Raw genomic sequence first — 14604 nt, 5'->3', positions numbered from 1 at the left:
CTACTATCTTATAAATCATGGCTTTAACTGTCATTTATCCTCTATTGCCATGCCCTTTCACTGTTGATATCTAGCCCTTGAATGTGACAAATATATTCCCAGATGCTTTGCAAAGTCCAATATGACTGGCAACAGAACATGGTCCTTACGTTCCAATGGTCTGTCAGAAAATGCTGTTTTTAGTCTGTCTTCTCATTTTCTCTGAATACTACAGGCTGTTTAGAACAACAGTGAACAACTACTAAGAGATTTTTCCCTTGAAACGAAACAAAAAATAAAACCCATGTATTTTTTTTCTGATGGCCGATCTAAAAGTCTTATGTTTCTTCATGGGATCTTTCTGGTCACTGTATTCAAGCACATCTCCATTGCATTCTGAATGTCATGTGACATACCTGGTCAATACATGACGGCTCTAGCTTAAGAAGAGTTCACGGAAGTTCATTTTCACAGAAGTTGGTCCAATAAAAGGTATTACCTCACTCATCTTGTATTGGTCTCTCTCTCTCTCTAATCCTTCTGAAATCTTGGATGACTAATGCAGGCATTTTAGCAATTCTTTCCTAACTCCTCCTCGATAACAACTTTGCTATAATCCCCAAATAATCCTTCATGGCCTACTAAAACTGAAGCATCTGGTGGAGTGACCGCCTCAGACAAATATTGGTGGAAGTGACTGTCGCACCTCAGCTTCTTTTGTGGGAGTTCCTCTGATGTCAGTGTCAAGTGTCTGCATTGTTTCTATACTACACTCCCTTTCCCTCCCTCCACCCACTGTTCTCTGTGCAGGAATGTCTGCTACTGCTATGATTAACTTTACAAGTGGTGAACATCTTTCCATGGGGATATGCATTACTTTTAAAAATCAAACCTTTATAACTGTAACAAGGTTCTTTATAATCTGGAAGGTGCTTTACCCAACTATTTGGTTAGATTAGAGTCAGGTGTCTGTCTGTCTGCAAAGCCATTTCTTTATCAAACATACTGAAGAAACCCTCTGGCTGCATAACAGCTAGAGAGTTATTGATAGTGGTTTCTTAGGTCTCTCCAGAACTTAAATCTAGCTGAATGTGCTATTTGGGCAATCATTTTGCAGAAAACATTCCCCTAAACCATTTCTGATTCACCAGCTTGAATCGTTGCTGGGAACTCTGGATCAAGATATGGCAGCACAAGTGCATTGCTAAGTGCTTGCTTCAAAAAAGCAAGAATAGTATACCTTCCAAGTACCAAAATTATCAATATTACTGGTACAACAACCCCACTTAAGTATTTTGCTAGAAGACAGTTAGGTTCCTCCAGTATAACAATGGAGAATCTAAACCATTATCTTTACACTGATATACTGATTTTCTTAATTATCAGACATTTTAAGTGTTCAGCTACAGCAATGACCATATCAGAGCTGGTTGGCCTCTAGTGCTACCACAATATGTGCATTTAATAATCTTAAGAAGGGCAATTTAGCTTCTACGTTGGTTACATTTATATCTAGCTTCGCTCTCATCTCTTGTTGTTTATATTAGAGTAGCACCCACAGGCCTCAGTCAAGTTTGGGTCACGCTTTGCTAGGCACTGTACAAACCAACAAGACAAGATGATCCCATTCTAATGCAAGACAAAAATATGACAAGTGAGTGTGAACATTGGGAGGATGGATGAGCGTAACAGTAGTTTAGTTTATTAATATAGTGTCTTAGCCATAGGCCATTGCATATAATATAATAACTACAAAATATAAAATACATGGTTCAAAGCTTAAGTTTCTTCCATTTTGACACTTAACCAAGCCAGTCTTGCATTTGTGGCTATCTGAAGAGTAATTAAGGATATGTTTACACTGCAATAAAAGACCCGTGGCACAGTCATGGCTAGCCCAGATCAGCCGACTTTGGCTAGCAGGGTTCAGTCTGTGGGGTTACAAAATTGAAGTGTAGACATCTGGGGATGGGTATCAGAACCCCGGTTCCAGCCTCAGTCTGAATGTCTACATGGCAATTTTATAGCCCCACACCATGAGCCAGCTGACCTAGGTCAGCTGAGTGTCTTTTAGTGCAGTGTAGCCAGACCCTAAAGGAGTAGTTGATGTCTGTTTTTGTTTGGCAGCAAGGAAGGTATTCTCTGCATTTGTTCAATGGATTTAAAAGTTAGGAGAAGGTTATGTGGCTTGTTTGTTTTTAAATTTCAGGTGTAAAAACAATAATTTAGATTTTACTGATATAAGAACACTTTGCTTTTTCTGCTGGATTCCTAAATATATCCATAATCCACTGAATATAGAAATAAAAGCCCTATCCGTTTTTCAAGAGTTCATCAAATACAGCAGGCTGAGCAGACCCAGAAAATTAGTCTGAATCTTTAATGGTAAGTTCAGTACGTCTCAGAGCTGTAAATGACAGAAAAAAAGTAATGGCTCAGCTGATGAGTGTTTTTCACTTTAGATGGTTCCCCACACAAACTAAACTCTATTTTAGAAGTCTAAACACTGATGCTGAAAAGATGAGTCAAAGAAGATATCGCCATCTATAAGGTACTGGCAGAGTCAGGAGATGGTCCCCTCCAAATTCTTTATGGGGATATGCTAACACCGTGTGGATATATTTCTGCTCATAAATCAATGGAGGATAATCAGTTAGGGTACGTCTTCACTTACCGGAGGGTCCGGCGGTAAGCAATCGATGTTCTGGGATCGATTTATCGCGTCTGGTTAAGATGCGATAGATCGATCCCGGAAGTGCTCGCCGTCGACGCCGGTACTCCAGCTCGCCAAGAGGAGTACGCGGCATCGACGGGGGAGCCTTCCTGCCGCGTCTGGACCCGCGGTAACTTCAGACTAAGGTACTTCGAATTCAGCTACGTTATTAACGTAGCTGAATTTGCGTACCTTAGTCCGAAGTGGGGGCTTAGTGGGGACCAGGCCTTAGACTCCTGTAAGTGGTAGAACTAGACAGAAAACCACTAAAGTGGTCATTCAGATGGAGGATGAAGATGAATCTGTACTTGATTCGACTCTGGAGTCTGATTTTAACCTTCTGGCAAGAGAGTTTGATCCAAGCCAAAGTTCATTTTGAGGAAACTGAATTGGAAGAGAGACAGATGGGGAAAATTCACAAAATGGGCTCTCCACAGAAGATGGTGTGAATTCTTCTGTTTCTCCGACCACTACGAAGTGCCGGTGGAACCTCGCAGGACTGGTAGAATTAGAATTCGTCCAGTTAAATATAATGATTATGTTCTTGACTTGTCCACTATTCTAAAAACTAGAGATTCACAGTTGAGACAGGCCTATTGTACATACCTCTCCTTGTTACTTGACTCTGTAGAACAACAAAGGCAAGATATTGTGGATTGTGTCTCAGGTGCACTGCTGGGACGGCAGTGATTTAAGCAGGGGAGAATGTAACCTGTGTGTCTAATAGGGAGATATGTCTTTAAGAGACCCATTTGTGGGAGATAGGAGTGAGTAGTGTCTGGATCATTGTTGCTGGGCAGATTTAGCACTCCACATCGAGAAGCTTCTGGAATTGGGTGTAGTAGTTTTGGGTATGCTCCAATACAGTAACTCCTCACTTAACGTTGTAGTTATGTTCCTGAAAAATGCAACTTTAAGCGAAATGATGTTAAGCGAATCCAATTTCCCCATAAGAATTAATGTAAATAGGGGGGGGTTAAGTTCCAGGGAAATTTTTTTCACCAGACAGAAAACTATATATTATATAGATATACATACAGTATACGTTTTAAACAATTTAATACTGTTCACAGCTATGATGATTGTGAAGCTTGGTTGAGGTGATGAAGTTAGAGGGTGGAAGAGGGGGAGATATTTCCCAGGGAATGCCTTGCTGTTAAATGATGAACTAGCACTCGGCTGAGCCCTCAAGGGTTAACACATTGTTGTTAATGTAGCCTCTCATCAAGGCAGCACGAACAGGAGGGAGGGGAGACAGCATAGCAGATAGAGACAGACACACACCCTGTGTGTGGGAGAGAGAGAGAGAGATGCACACTGCCCCTTTAAGTAAGCTGACCCACTCTTAAGTGCATTGTCTTTTTAAGTGGATCAGGAAGTTGAGACAGCAGCTGCTGCCTCAAGCTCTCTCTGTCTCTCTCTATCCGTGTCCCCTCCCTGCTCTATATGGAGAAGGGGTAAGCGGGGTGCAGGAGCAGCGGGGGAGGGGGACACCCTGACATTAGCTCCATTCACCTTCCCCCCCATCCCCGCACAGCAAGCAGGAGTCTCTGGGAGCAGCTCCAAGGCAAAGGGCAGGAGCAGCACATGGCAGTGGGGGGAGGGACAGCTGAACTGCTGATTGATAGCCTGCCAGGTGGCTGCGGCACAGGGAACTTAGGGGAGCGGTGAGCTGATAGGGGAAGCTAATGGGGGGTTGCCGGTCCACCCTGGTTGCAAGCCCCCACCAGCTACCTCTTCCTGCAAGCAGTGGACAAAGCAGGCGGCTGCCAAACGATGTTAGAAGGGAGCATTGCACAACTTTAAATGAGCACGTTCCCTAATTGATCAGCAATGTAACAACAAAACAATGTTAATCGGGACGACTTTAAGTGAGGACTTACTGTATGTACCTTGTTGCTGGGGTCAGACTCCATGAGGGCATGCAGTCAGAGCAGCTGCTTTACTAAGGGCCATGTCTCCTGTGAGTTGGGAGAAGCTTCTCCCAAGAGCACAAAACAAGCTGTTGTCCCTAACTCTGAAGCATTTTGCAGCAGGGTTTTCTTTACATCTATACACGTGTGACTTCACTGAGTGGTTGGTTAATCAGTTAGCTGACTGGCTAGCAGTGATTTCAGCAGAGGAAGAGTCTGCATGGATTCCAACTGAAGATTCCTACAAGCAAGTGGAGGGAAGATGTTGTTTTAGACTCAGCAAACTGTATAGATTTGGTGATCAAAGACTGAGACTTAGGTGAACTAAACATAAGCTTTTGGGAATTCTTAGGGTACGTCTATACTACCTGCCAATCCGGCGGATAGTGTTTGATGTATCAGGGATCGATTTATCGCGTCTCGTCTAGACGTGATAAATCGATCCCCGAATCGACACCTGTACTCCACCTCGGCGGAGTCGACGGGGGAGCCACAGCGGTCGACTCGCCCCTGCGAGGACGGCTAGGTAAGTCGAACTAAGATACTTCGACTTCAGCTATGCCAATAGCGTAGCTGAAGTTGCTTTTCTTAGTTCAACCCCCCCCACACACACACACAGTGTAGCCCAGGCCTTAGTTTGTGTTTCTGTGGGGACTGACCTGTTCAGATTTTAAGTTGTTTTCTTTATTTAATGTCTGTGGGTTATAAAATAGCCATATTATTCTGTAAAAATTAGATTTTTATCATAAAATTTTATAAAGTTATTTAATTAAATTCATTTCTTTTGTTCCTTTTGGGACTTGAATGTGAGGAGGTTGACCCTGTGCAATTCTTGCTGAAAATCCTTAGAGACTGAACTCTGGGTCTCCAGCTACTTTTCTATGGGAGTTGGGGTTTTTTTAGGCACTGGAGAAGGGCAATGAAGTGAACTCTAGCCCACCCAAAGGTTACACTTCCACTCAAAAAACCCTATTCCTAAAATCTTCTAGTTATTGGTAAAGATGGATCCTTGGGTTAGACCCACAGAGGGATTTAGGCATTAAAATACATTTTAGAGACCCTGCTGCCTAGTGGGAATCCACAGCCCAGAATTAGATGTCCAGGCTCCCTATGCAATGCATAGGGAGTGTTAGGTGCCAATCAGGGATTTCCCTACATCCACTCCACCCTCCCACCCCACTTTTGTGAACTACTTACATGCAGTGTTGCCAGTTTAGTGATTGTTTGGAAATTTGAATTAAAATTGAAACATTAATACACACTTTAAAAGCATATACAGTGTATGATACAACACATCTATCTATAAAAGTATAATAGATTTGAAAAGTATAAACATAGACTAGCTTCCTTATACAGCTGTTTTTTATGACAATGTCAGTGCATTCATTTCGGTGATGCTGGCCAACCTAATAATTTCAAATTATGATTTGTAAGCAAAGTCTAAATGAGCTCTCCCTGGCAGCTAGTGATGAGCGAGGGGGAAAAGGCTTCAGGACCAGACTGTATTTACATTCACACCTAATTTACCTAGGTATCCAGCAAACAGAGCTGCGTTGCCCAAGTAATAGATTTTGCCTGGAGTTGGGTTACAAATCACTTGAATGCAGGGCGGGGGGTAATGTAATGTTGTTCTTATTGTATGAGTAAAGGGCAGTAGAACTGTTCTTAGCCTGTGCTGATTGAGGGCATCAAGAGAGGGTGAGGACAGGTGTTTTGCTTGATGGTCTGCCTGAGTCACAAGTACTATTTGACCAGCCCCTCTCCACTGTTTAAAGACAGAGCTGATTAGGCTCCATAGATAGTCTTTTGTTTTGTTAAATGACCGCTACAGCTGAAATCAGGTCTAAGTGCTTAGTCGTGCTGTGGGACAGTGTTTCTGTGGAAGAGACAGCCCGGTCTGCACTAGCAGCGAGGTTCCCCCACTGAGAGCTCAGCTGAAATCACTGAGAGCTGAGTGGAACCTCAAGAGACCACATAGCAGAGGTCACAGTGGCAGGTGGCAGCAGAAGGTGACTGCGCAGGGCCACTGGCAACATAGCGATGGAGTGAACGGTGGCACAATGAACAGCAGTGGCCAGAGTGAATAGTGAACAGCTGGAGGAATGAGCAAGGTGCCTTCTTGCCCCCCACCTGGGAGGTGAACTCATGTGAAAGCACCTCTGAACTCTGAGTCTTCACTGACCAAGGACAACACTAGTAAGCATTAATGAGGCTGTTAAGAATGCTGGAGAGACACAGTTCATGCGAACAAACATGGCTGTGGCATCATACTTTCTATTTAAACAAGAGAGAGATCACACACACTACAAATTGCAGGCCAATGTTAAGTGCATTGTCACTTGTTCATCCTGAAGTTGAACACTGGTTCCGAACAAGACCAGCAAATGTTCATTATATTTCTGCAAGAAACTCAACTGACTGGTTAGAAGCATGCAGTGCAACAGTGAAAGACTCAACAGTTGAAAAAGTGAAGAACTCTCTCACCACAAAAAAGATTTGCATACATGGCTGATGAATGCACTGATGCAAATGGGCATCAAGTATTAAGTCATTGTGTACATTATCTTGATATCCGTGGTAGGCCAGTAGATGCATTTCTAGATGTTCAAGTTATAGAAGACACATTGGCTGCATCTGTGACAACCCACATCTTAGAAGAGTTAAATGCTTGTCAATTGGACTCCAAATAAATGGCAGCTTGTGAATTTGATGGAGCTGCAAACTTCACTAGAAGACATGGTGGAGTACAAGCTTTGCTCAGAGAAAAGTGTAACCCTAATCTCTCCTATACACACTGCAGAGGCCATCTACTGCAACTAGCGCTAGTACGAGCTGCAGACTCTTCAAAAGACATTTTTTAAAAAAAGCTAAAAATTTAATGTCTTCATTATATTCTTTTTTCAGCAAGAGTCCAAAAAGACTGAATATCTTGGAAAACATAGAAGATACACTGGGACTGAAGTTCAAATTAGTCCAACCTGGGAAAACCCACTGGCTTTCTCATGAGCGATCCTTGGCTGTTGTCTTAAAATTACTCCAGCCATTATTACTGGCTTTGGAAAGTATCTACCAAGATGGGATGTATCTAAGTAGTGAGGCTGGTGGATTACTTTTGCTACTACGTTCAAAGAAGACTATTGCCATTCTCTCTCTTGTAAGTCTACTGTTGAAACCACTTGGGTCATTAAACAATGCCATCCAGGCATCTGCTACAACAGTAGTAGATCTTTTGTCCAGCAATAGAAGCTCCATTTGGATCAGAGAGCTATCCATTGAAAAAGTACTGGAAGAAGCAAAGACTTCAGTCCAGAAGTTGACTAATGAAGGCATTTATATTGAATCCTTAAGTAAAGAGGACAAGAAGTGTTCGTTAAGACAACTGAAAAAGTACACCGACTTGATTCTTAAAAATCTACAACAGTGACTTATACATTCTACTCAACCTCTACGTAGCTTTTATAGGTCCCTGTCCTATAAAACACGTCAGTTGAGCGGAGTGAGGCACTACCAGCAATGGGGCTGCCATGTGCTCAGGACAGAATAGAGAATTTGAACACAGAGTGGAATATCATATGATGAATGAATGAAGATTTGACTTCAACTTCTTTTTTGTCATCACTAGTGGCTCGACCTGATCTTTGTGCTATGTTTCCTGGGATGAAAGAAGTAGGAATTCATCTCTTGCTACTCCCAGTCACAACAGCTACAATTGAGTGTTCTTTTACCTCATTGAATTTTGTGTTCTGAAAGAAGTTAACTTCTGCCTGATCATGTGAATGATCTAATGGGCATATCAATTGACGGAATGGAAGTATTGGACACACTAGAAGCCACCAAAGATGAACGCACTGCATTCAAGAAGTTAATTAACAGAGTTGTGCAAAATTATAACAAGAAACCAAGAAGGCTGTAGATGTTGTGCTTCATAGAAGGCTTGAGTAGCCAACTTTAATTTGTGTGATGATTTTAAAACGAGTTAAATTTAATAAAATGATCATTAAACATTTTTTCATTTTTTACTATGGTGCCATAGAGCCCACCTTCACCCTCACAGTCTCACCCCTCATCGGCCCTGACCGCCCCTACTCCCTGTAAATTCAAACACTCCCCCTAATTTCAATTCCACCCACCTCAGGGAGTTAGGCCTCATCTACACCTAAACATTAGATGACCTAGCTACATCCCTTAGAGGTGTGAAAAATTTCATGCCCAGTGTGACAGTTAAGTTGACCTAACCTCCACTGTAGATGCAGCTAGGTTGATAAAAGAATTCTTCCATTAACCTAACTACCACCTCTTGAGGAGATGGATTAACTACAGCAATGGAAAAACCCCTGCTGTTGATGTAGGAAGCATCTAAACTACAACTACAGCAGTGCAGCAGTAGTGCAGACATACCTTTTAGTTTCCTAACTCTTGGCTGTGTGGAGTAAGTGCCTCCCTCTATTTGGGATTCACAACTGAACTTTCTCTCAGAGTAGGTAGACTCATGGATACCCATAAGAGGTCATCTTCTTAGTTTTTATTTAAACTTGATTGCACAACTCTAAGCACTGTGATTTTTAAAAAAAATCCCAAGAGTTTACCAATGTTTGGATTACAGTAGTTCCTATAGGCCTCTACCAGATACTAGATGCTGTACAATAATTGTTAGAGAATAGTTCCTCCCTCGATGAGCTTGTTAGTTTAAGCTGTTCCCAGTCAAGAACTCCATAATACCTTGACATTGTGCACTCAAAGTATTATTTGGTCCCATGTGCACATGGCTGAATGCTTAGTCTTGTTATCTGGACTGCGCGCTCCGCACCAGGATTTCATCTTGGAATAAAAGTAGCATCTTTGCAGGAGATGATGTTTCCAGACTTGAGACTTTCTACTACAGCAAGTTTGTCTTTGTGTTTTGAAAGAAGGGATGTGCTTTAAAAGTTTAGTTATTTCATACACCTCTACCCCGATATAACGCTGTCCTCAGGAGTCAAAAAATCTTATCGCGTTATAGGTGAAACCGCGTTGTATCGGACTGGAGTGCACAGCCCTGCCCCCCCAGAGCGCTGCTTTACCGCGTTATATCCAAATTCGTGTTATGTTGGGTCGCGTTGTATTGGGGTAGAGGTGTATTTTGGGTTTCTCCCTTCTGTAACCTGCCTGTGAACTTTTAAAACAAACAGTTCAGTTAATAACTTGTGTATGGAACAGAAGTGGATGTGTCAAAGCTGAGTAAAGTGTATTTTAAAAATCCTGTTTTAAAGTTTTGCATCCTATAGCAAATACTGCTTTTCTAGATTTTAGGCTGAATAGTAACAGGTCAAGCCCCAGCTACATCAAAGACTAAATTTTGATCTATGAACCACCATGAGGGCTATGCTTCCCTGGGACAATGCAGATCACAAAGATGTGAGAGATGAGGAGAAGGCATTCTCTGGCAAGGGGATCCAGCTGTGAAACAATCTTCCAGAGGTGATCCAGTGAGTCCAGAGTCAGCCCATCTTTAAGAAATGTTGCAAAACCTTCCTCTTTGCAAAAGCCTTCCATCGTAAATGGTTTGACAATTTAAACATCACTTTTATTTCCAAATCCCTACTAACTCCCCTTCTTTCTTTTCCCCCAACAAACATCCTATCCCAAGCAGAGTTTGACAAAAAGGGATATGTGCTGGAAACTCCATTAAGTCCACTAGGGACTTCACTATTGCTATAGATTTTACACAGAAAGCACTGAGATACTATGATTTATTGGTGGGCATGTGGCGGACGGCTTCTGAGAACTCGGCCAGAGTGAGAGGCAACTCTAGCCAGTCTCGGTCGCCCGCGCTGACCGTCGGGAGTCTGTCCCAGAGCACTCTGCGGGTACTATGATGGTGGGCAGCAGTATAAAACCCTCAGATAGTAACAGCATGCAAATCTATTATCTATCTCTTGTCTTCCTTATCAAGAATCATCAGATTCTGCTACTCCTCCTCACATTTAGTTACTTATTCTGAAGGTAGTTCCACTGACTTCAGTGGGACTACTTGTATGGTAAGGTATTATTGCTAACTGCGAGTAAGGGTGGCACATACTGGGCTTAAATAGATCTGGCTGAATGATACTAACCAAATGCAAATTTTGGTGAATTCTAGTTTGTTTTTTATTGGGTTGGGGAGAGGTTTTTTTGGGGGGGAGGAGAGAAGAGGGGGGAAAATTGTATACTAAAATATTCCCAAAGAAGCCTTGTTGTTTGCAAAGCAGTTTGGTATTGAGTGAATGTCACCCATGGTTGGCTCAGAGTCTTTGGTATTAGAACTCACGGACTGATCAGCCAAGTATTTAAAGTATGGAATAAACTTATTTGATTTCTTCAAATGAATCATGCAGACCAGTTTTGAAGATTCACAAATGTAAAGTGGCTCTAATATGATAAAACAGAAGCTCTACTAGTCACAAGAAGAAGTCAGATTTAGGGCTAAATGTGTATGTGCATCAGAGTGGTGCATTACATGTGGTCTGCTTTTGGTTTAAAAAAATTGATACGTTTAAAAAAAGATTGGAAAAAGCAGGCCCACAGATCCACTAGGTAAGGCAGATGGGTGACCAGATAGCAAGTGTAAAGGGGGTGGGGGGTAATAGGTGCCTATATAAGAAAAAGCCCCCCAAATCGGGACATCTGGTCACCCTATAAGGCAGTGTTTTCTGTTAGTATGTACCTTTATTTTTGCTATAGTGCAATCCTTTGTATAGAATAGCTATAGATTAGTAATGTTTCAAAATATTATTCTTTTAAAAAGGATAATATAGGCTTCCTGTTTTTCTTTAACATTTACAATTTTGACATGCTGCTAATTAGAACAGACACTACTAGGTCCATTTATTTACATGTACAAGACGAGTCTTGTCTCCATCCATTAGTTTATTTTACACGGAGTAATGGGTGCTTTGGTTGTGGGTAGTTCCAGGGTCCGCTAGGAAGAACATTAATTTCAGCAAATCTATTTTTCACTTTAACTCTCCCCTTTCAATGAAAGATAAGATGGTAGCTTTGAATAGTGGCAGAGTATCCTACTTCACTTCCTAAATCTGATCACATTGTAGCAGCCAATTTAAATTTGATAATCTAGGGCCTAATCCTGCAGTGAGACTACTCCCATGAGGAAAGGTGGCAAGACGGGTCCCCAACAACAACAAAAGCTATTGCTATAGATAATACATTATAGTTAACTTTATTTTTATGACTCATTTCTTATCCCTGTTTACCTCAGAGAAATTTTGTTATAGTTATTCCAGTGTCTCCAGATGTCTCACCAACAATTCATTACTGTATTTTATTTTGCAAGCTGATGCTCCTACTTTACTTGGTGTTGGAATATTTTGCCTGTTCTTGAGGAAACTGTTTTCTTTTGTTTCCCTGTCGCTTAGTAGCAGATTTGTGTGTGTGTGTGTGTGTGTGTGTGTGTATGTGTTTTCCCCCCAGATGCTCTATCTCTTATTCAATAAACTTGAATTTAAAATAATATCTTAGAAAATTGTCTAGCTTGAAGACTGAAATGTTATACAAAAATACTTCACTACATTTTTAACTTGGGCTTTGAAGACAAAATACAATCCTGAAGTTTATTTTAAAAAAATCTACTATATTATGCTATACGGAGGGTAGGCTGGTCAAAAAGTTTGTATTATTTGACACTTAAAATTTCTTTTCCCCCTCCCCTCTTAAAGGTAGAGACCTGTGGGTTCTTGTTGTGGGAAGGTTTCCAACCCAACATACCATTGGCATACCAGAGTTCAAGTATATTGCTAATATGCATGGGGATGAGGTACGTCTACAATTTCAATTTTTGCAATGTCATTTATAGCAAAACATTTACCAGTGATCTTAAAAGGAATTTTGCTTATGCTCATATTACTAATTATTGGGGTTTACTGTACCCCTCCAGTTTCTCCCAAATTCTAAAAGGTGACCTACAAAGGACTTGAAATGGGCTTATGCCCTTTGTGCCTGTTTGAAAAGGCCTGAAATGTTTAAATTTATTTGTTTTTCTTCAATCTAAGAAATCTCAAGTCTGATCTTTCCTGGGTTTGGTGGAGGATCTCTGGAAGGTCTCAGGTGTTTGTGTGAGCTCTTAAGTTAATTGAAGGAATGTGTATTAATTTTTAACAAGAAGACTTCCTTTCTCCAAAATTTGTCAACAAAACATTCAAAAAAGCTTTTGAACAGTCAGACTAAAAATCTTTCCCTTTTAATAGCACAACTTTCCCTCCCTTGGGTCTGTGATACTGCCATTTTCATTAGTTCACCAGTCTTTTTCCACCCCAGAAAAGACCTGAATTTCTAATGTAAATAAGCATTTATTTTTTGAGGAAAAACAGCAAAACATCAGGGAGTTTGAATGTTCATTTACATAATCTAAAATTCTGCTGAGCTAGTCCCCGGTAGGGTGTTAAACCTCCCCTTTAATATATTCAACTTCCCCTTTAACATATTAAGCCAAAAGTGTTGTGTTACGTGTACAGCATGCATTGACTTGATTTATTTAGGCTAGCAACTATTACAATGAAGCTGTATATTCAGCATTTGCCTGCTGTATTGCATACCTGGTATGTATTGTATATCCCCCTGAGGAGCCAGCTGTAAACAACAAAGAGTTTTAGAAGGACAGTGTTCAGACAGGTAAAGCTAAAATTGGACCTACTTATTTTGTTTGGAATGTTGTGTATTACAGTGGAGACCCTGCTCATAAGAATGGAGATGATCTGTGATGTGTTTGAGTTGCATGCAGTCCATGCATATCTGCAGCTGGAAGAAAAACACAACATGCTGTGGTTTTGGAAGGTTGCCAACAGGGGAGTTGACATCTTAATGTTGTAGCCCCTGTTTTGGAAAGCAGATAGATTTGTTTGTTTTTCAGAATCAGGACAGTAAAGTCATTTTTAGAATAGGTTAAATTCTTTTAATAGAGACATAACCAAGTCACGTTAATAGTTTGTTTTATACTCTCCACTGTGGTGTGTTTAGAGACCAGAACAAATTTTCATTCTGTTTGGCATAGCCCCATGTCCCTGGGCCTGAATGGAGCTCAAATCAACAATGTTAAAGTTATTGTTTTTTATCACTATCAGCTCAGGTCAGATTAGAACTGATCAGAACATTTTTGATTAAATGAAGTTTTGACAAAATATGCTGTTTCAAAGCCAAAAGGTTGCGTGGAGACTGATCTGTTTCTATGAAGTTTTCATCAGGAAAGTTAAGTAAGAGACTCGTTCTCTGGTTGGTGATAGGGTATTGGCCTGGGATTTAGGAGGCCCAGGTTCAAGGCCCTGCTTTGCCTGATCCAGAGTGATCTGGAATGAAAAACTGCATTGAAAAGCAGGGAGTAGAACACGAGTCTCTCCCACCCTTGGTCACTGGTCTAACCATCATGTGTCTCACACACTCACGCCCCCCAAATACACATCCTTCTGAATTAAAAGTTTTCACGTTTTGATCCAAAGCTAGCCATTTCAATAATTCCATTTTCACAAAAACATTTGAAAAGATTTGTTTTTGTTGCAATGCAGAATGAAAACAAAATTTGAAACCTCAACCGTTGCTGTGCGGTGGAATTTCTGTTCTCCAGCCAGCTCTAATGACTTAAGCCCCATTTGGGCAACTAAACTAGAGATCCCAGTTACACCATGGTATGCAGCTTCCCCCATAATTTCATTAAAACTTCTAAGTGTTACCTATTTGAACATTTCTATCCCATTCACCAGTTAATCTGAACAGTTGGCTCTCCTAACTTTGTTATAATTATCAAGTTGCCTGGGCCTCAGGATAAAGCTCCTCCTTCCCCATTATCTTATTACAATTCACAATAGTTTTCCTTTAATTACAGCTATCTTATCTTTTTTTCTGTTGCAAGAAACTGGGCTCATGATTAGTGTTGAACTAGCCTAAGTGAAAGAACGTATCTATCATGTTGACTTCTTGTGACATCACAGAACTTTAACCTCCATGCAGGGCCGGTGCAAGTAGGTTTTGCGCCCT

At 41.1% G+C, this 14604-nt stretch overlaps 1 protein-coding gene across 2 annotated transcripts in view; it reads left to right on the top strand.

The window, feature by feature from the left end:
- The window catches only part of CPM (carboxypeptidase M), a 63004-nt gene that overhangs the window by 27423 nt on the left and 20977 nt on the right, over positions 1-14604 (top strand). For both annotated transcript variants that reach the window (XM_054026139.1, XM_054026146.1), the window contains exon 3: positions 12297-12394. In XM_054026139.1, coding sequence (XP_053882114.1) covers positions 12297-12394 — 98 coding nt within the window. The remainder of the gene's footprint in view (positions 1-12296; positions 12395-14604) is intronic.

This window comes from Malaclemys terrapin, chromosome 1 (assembly GCF_027887155.1).
Source record: "Malaclemys terrapin pileata isolate rMalTer1 chromosome 1, rMalTer1.hap1, whole genome shotgun sequence".
NCBI classification, from domain to species: domain Eukaryota; kingdom Metazoa; phylum Chordata; order Testudines; family Emydidae; genus Malaclemys; species Malaclemys terrapin.
This window is presented reverse-complemented; position numbering and strand designations above follow the sequence as displayed.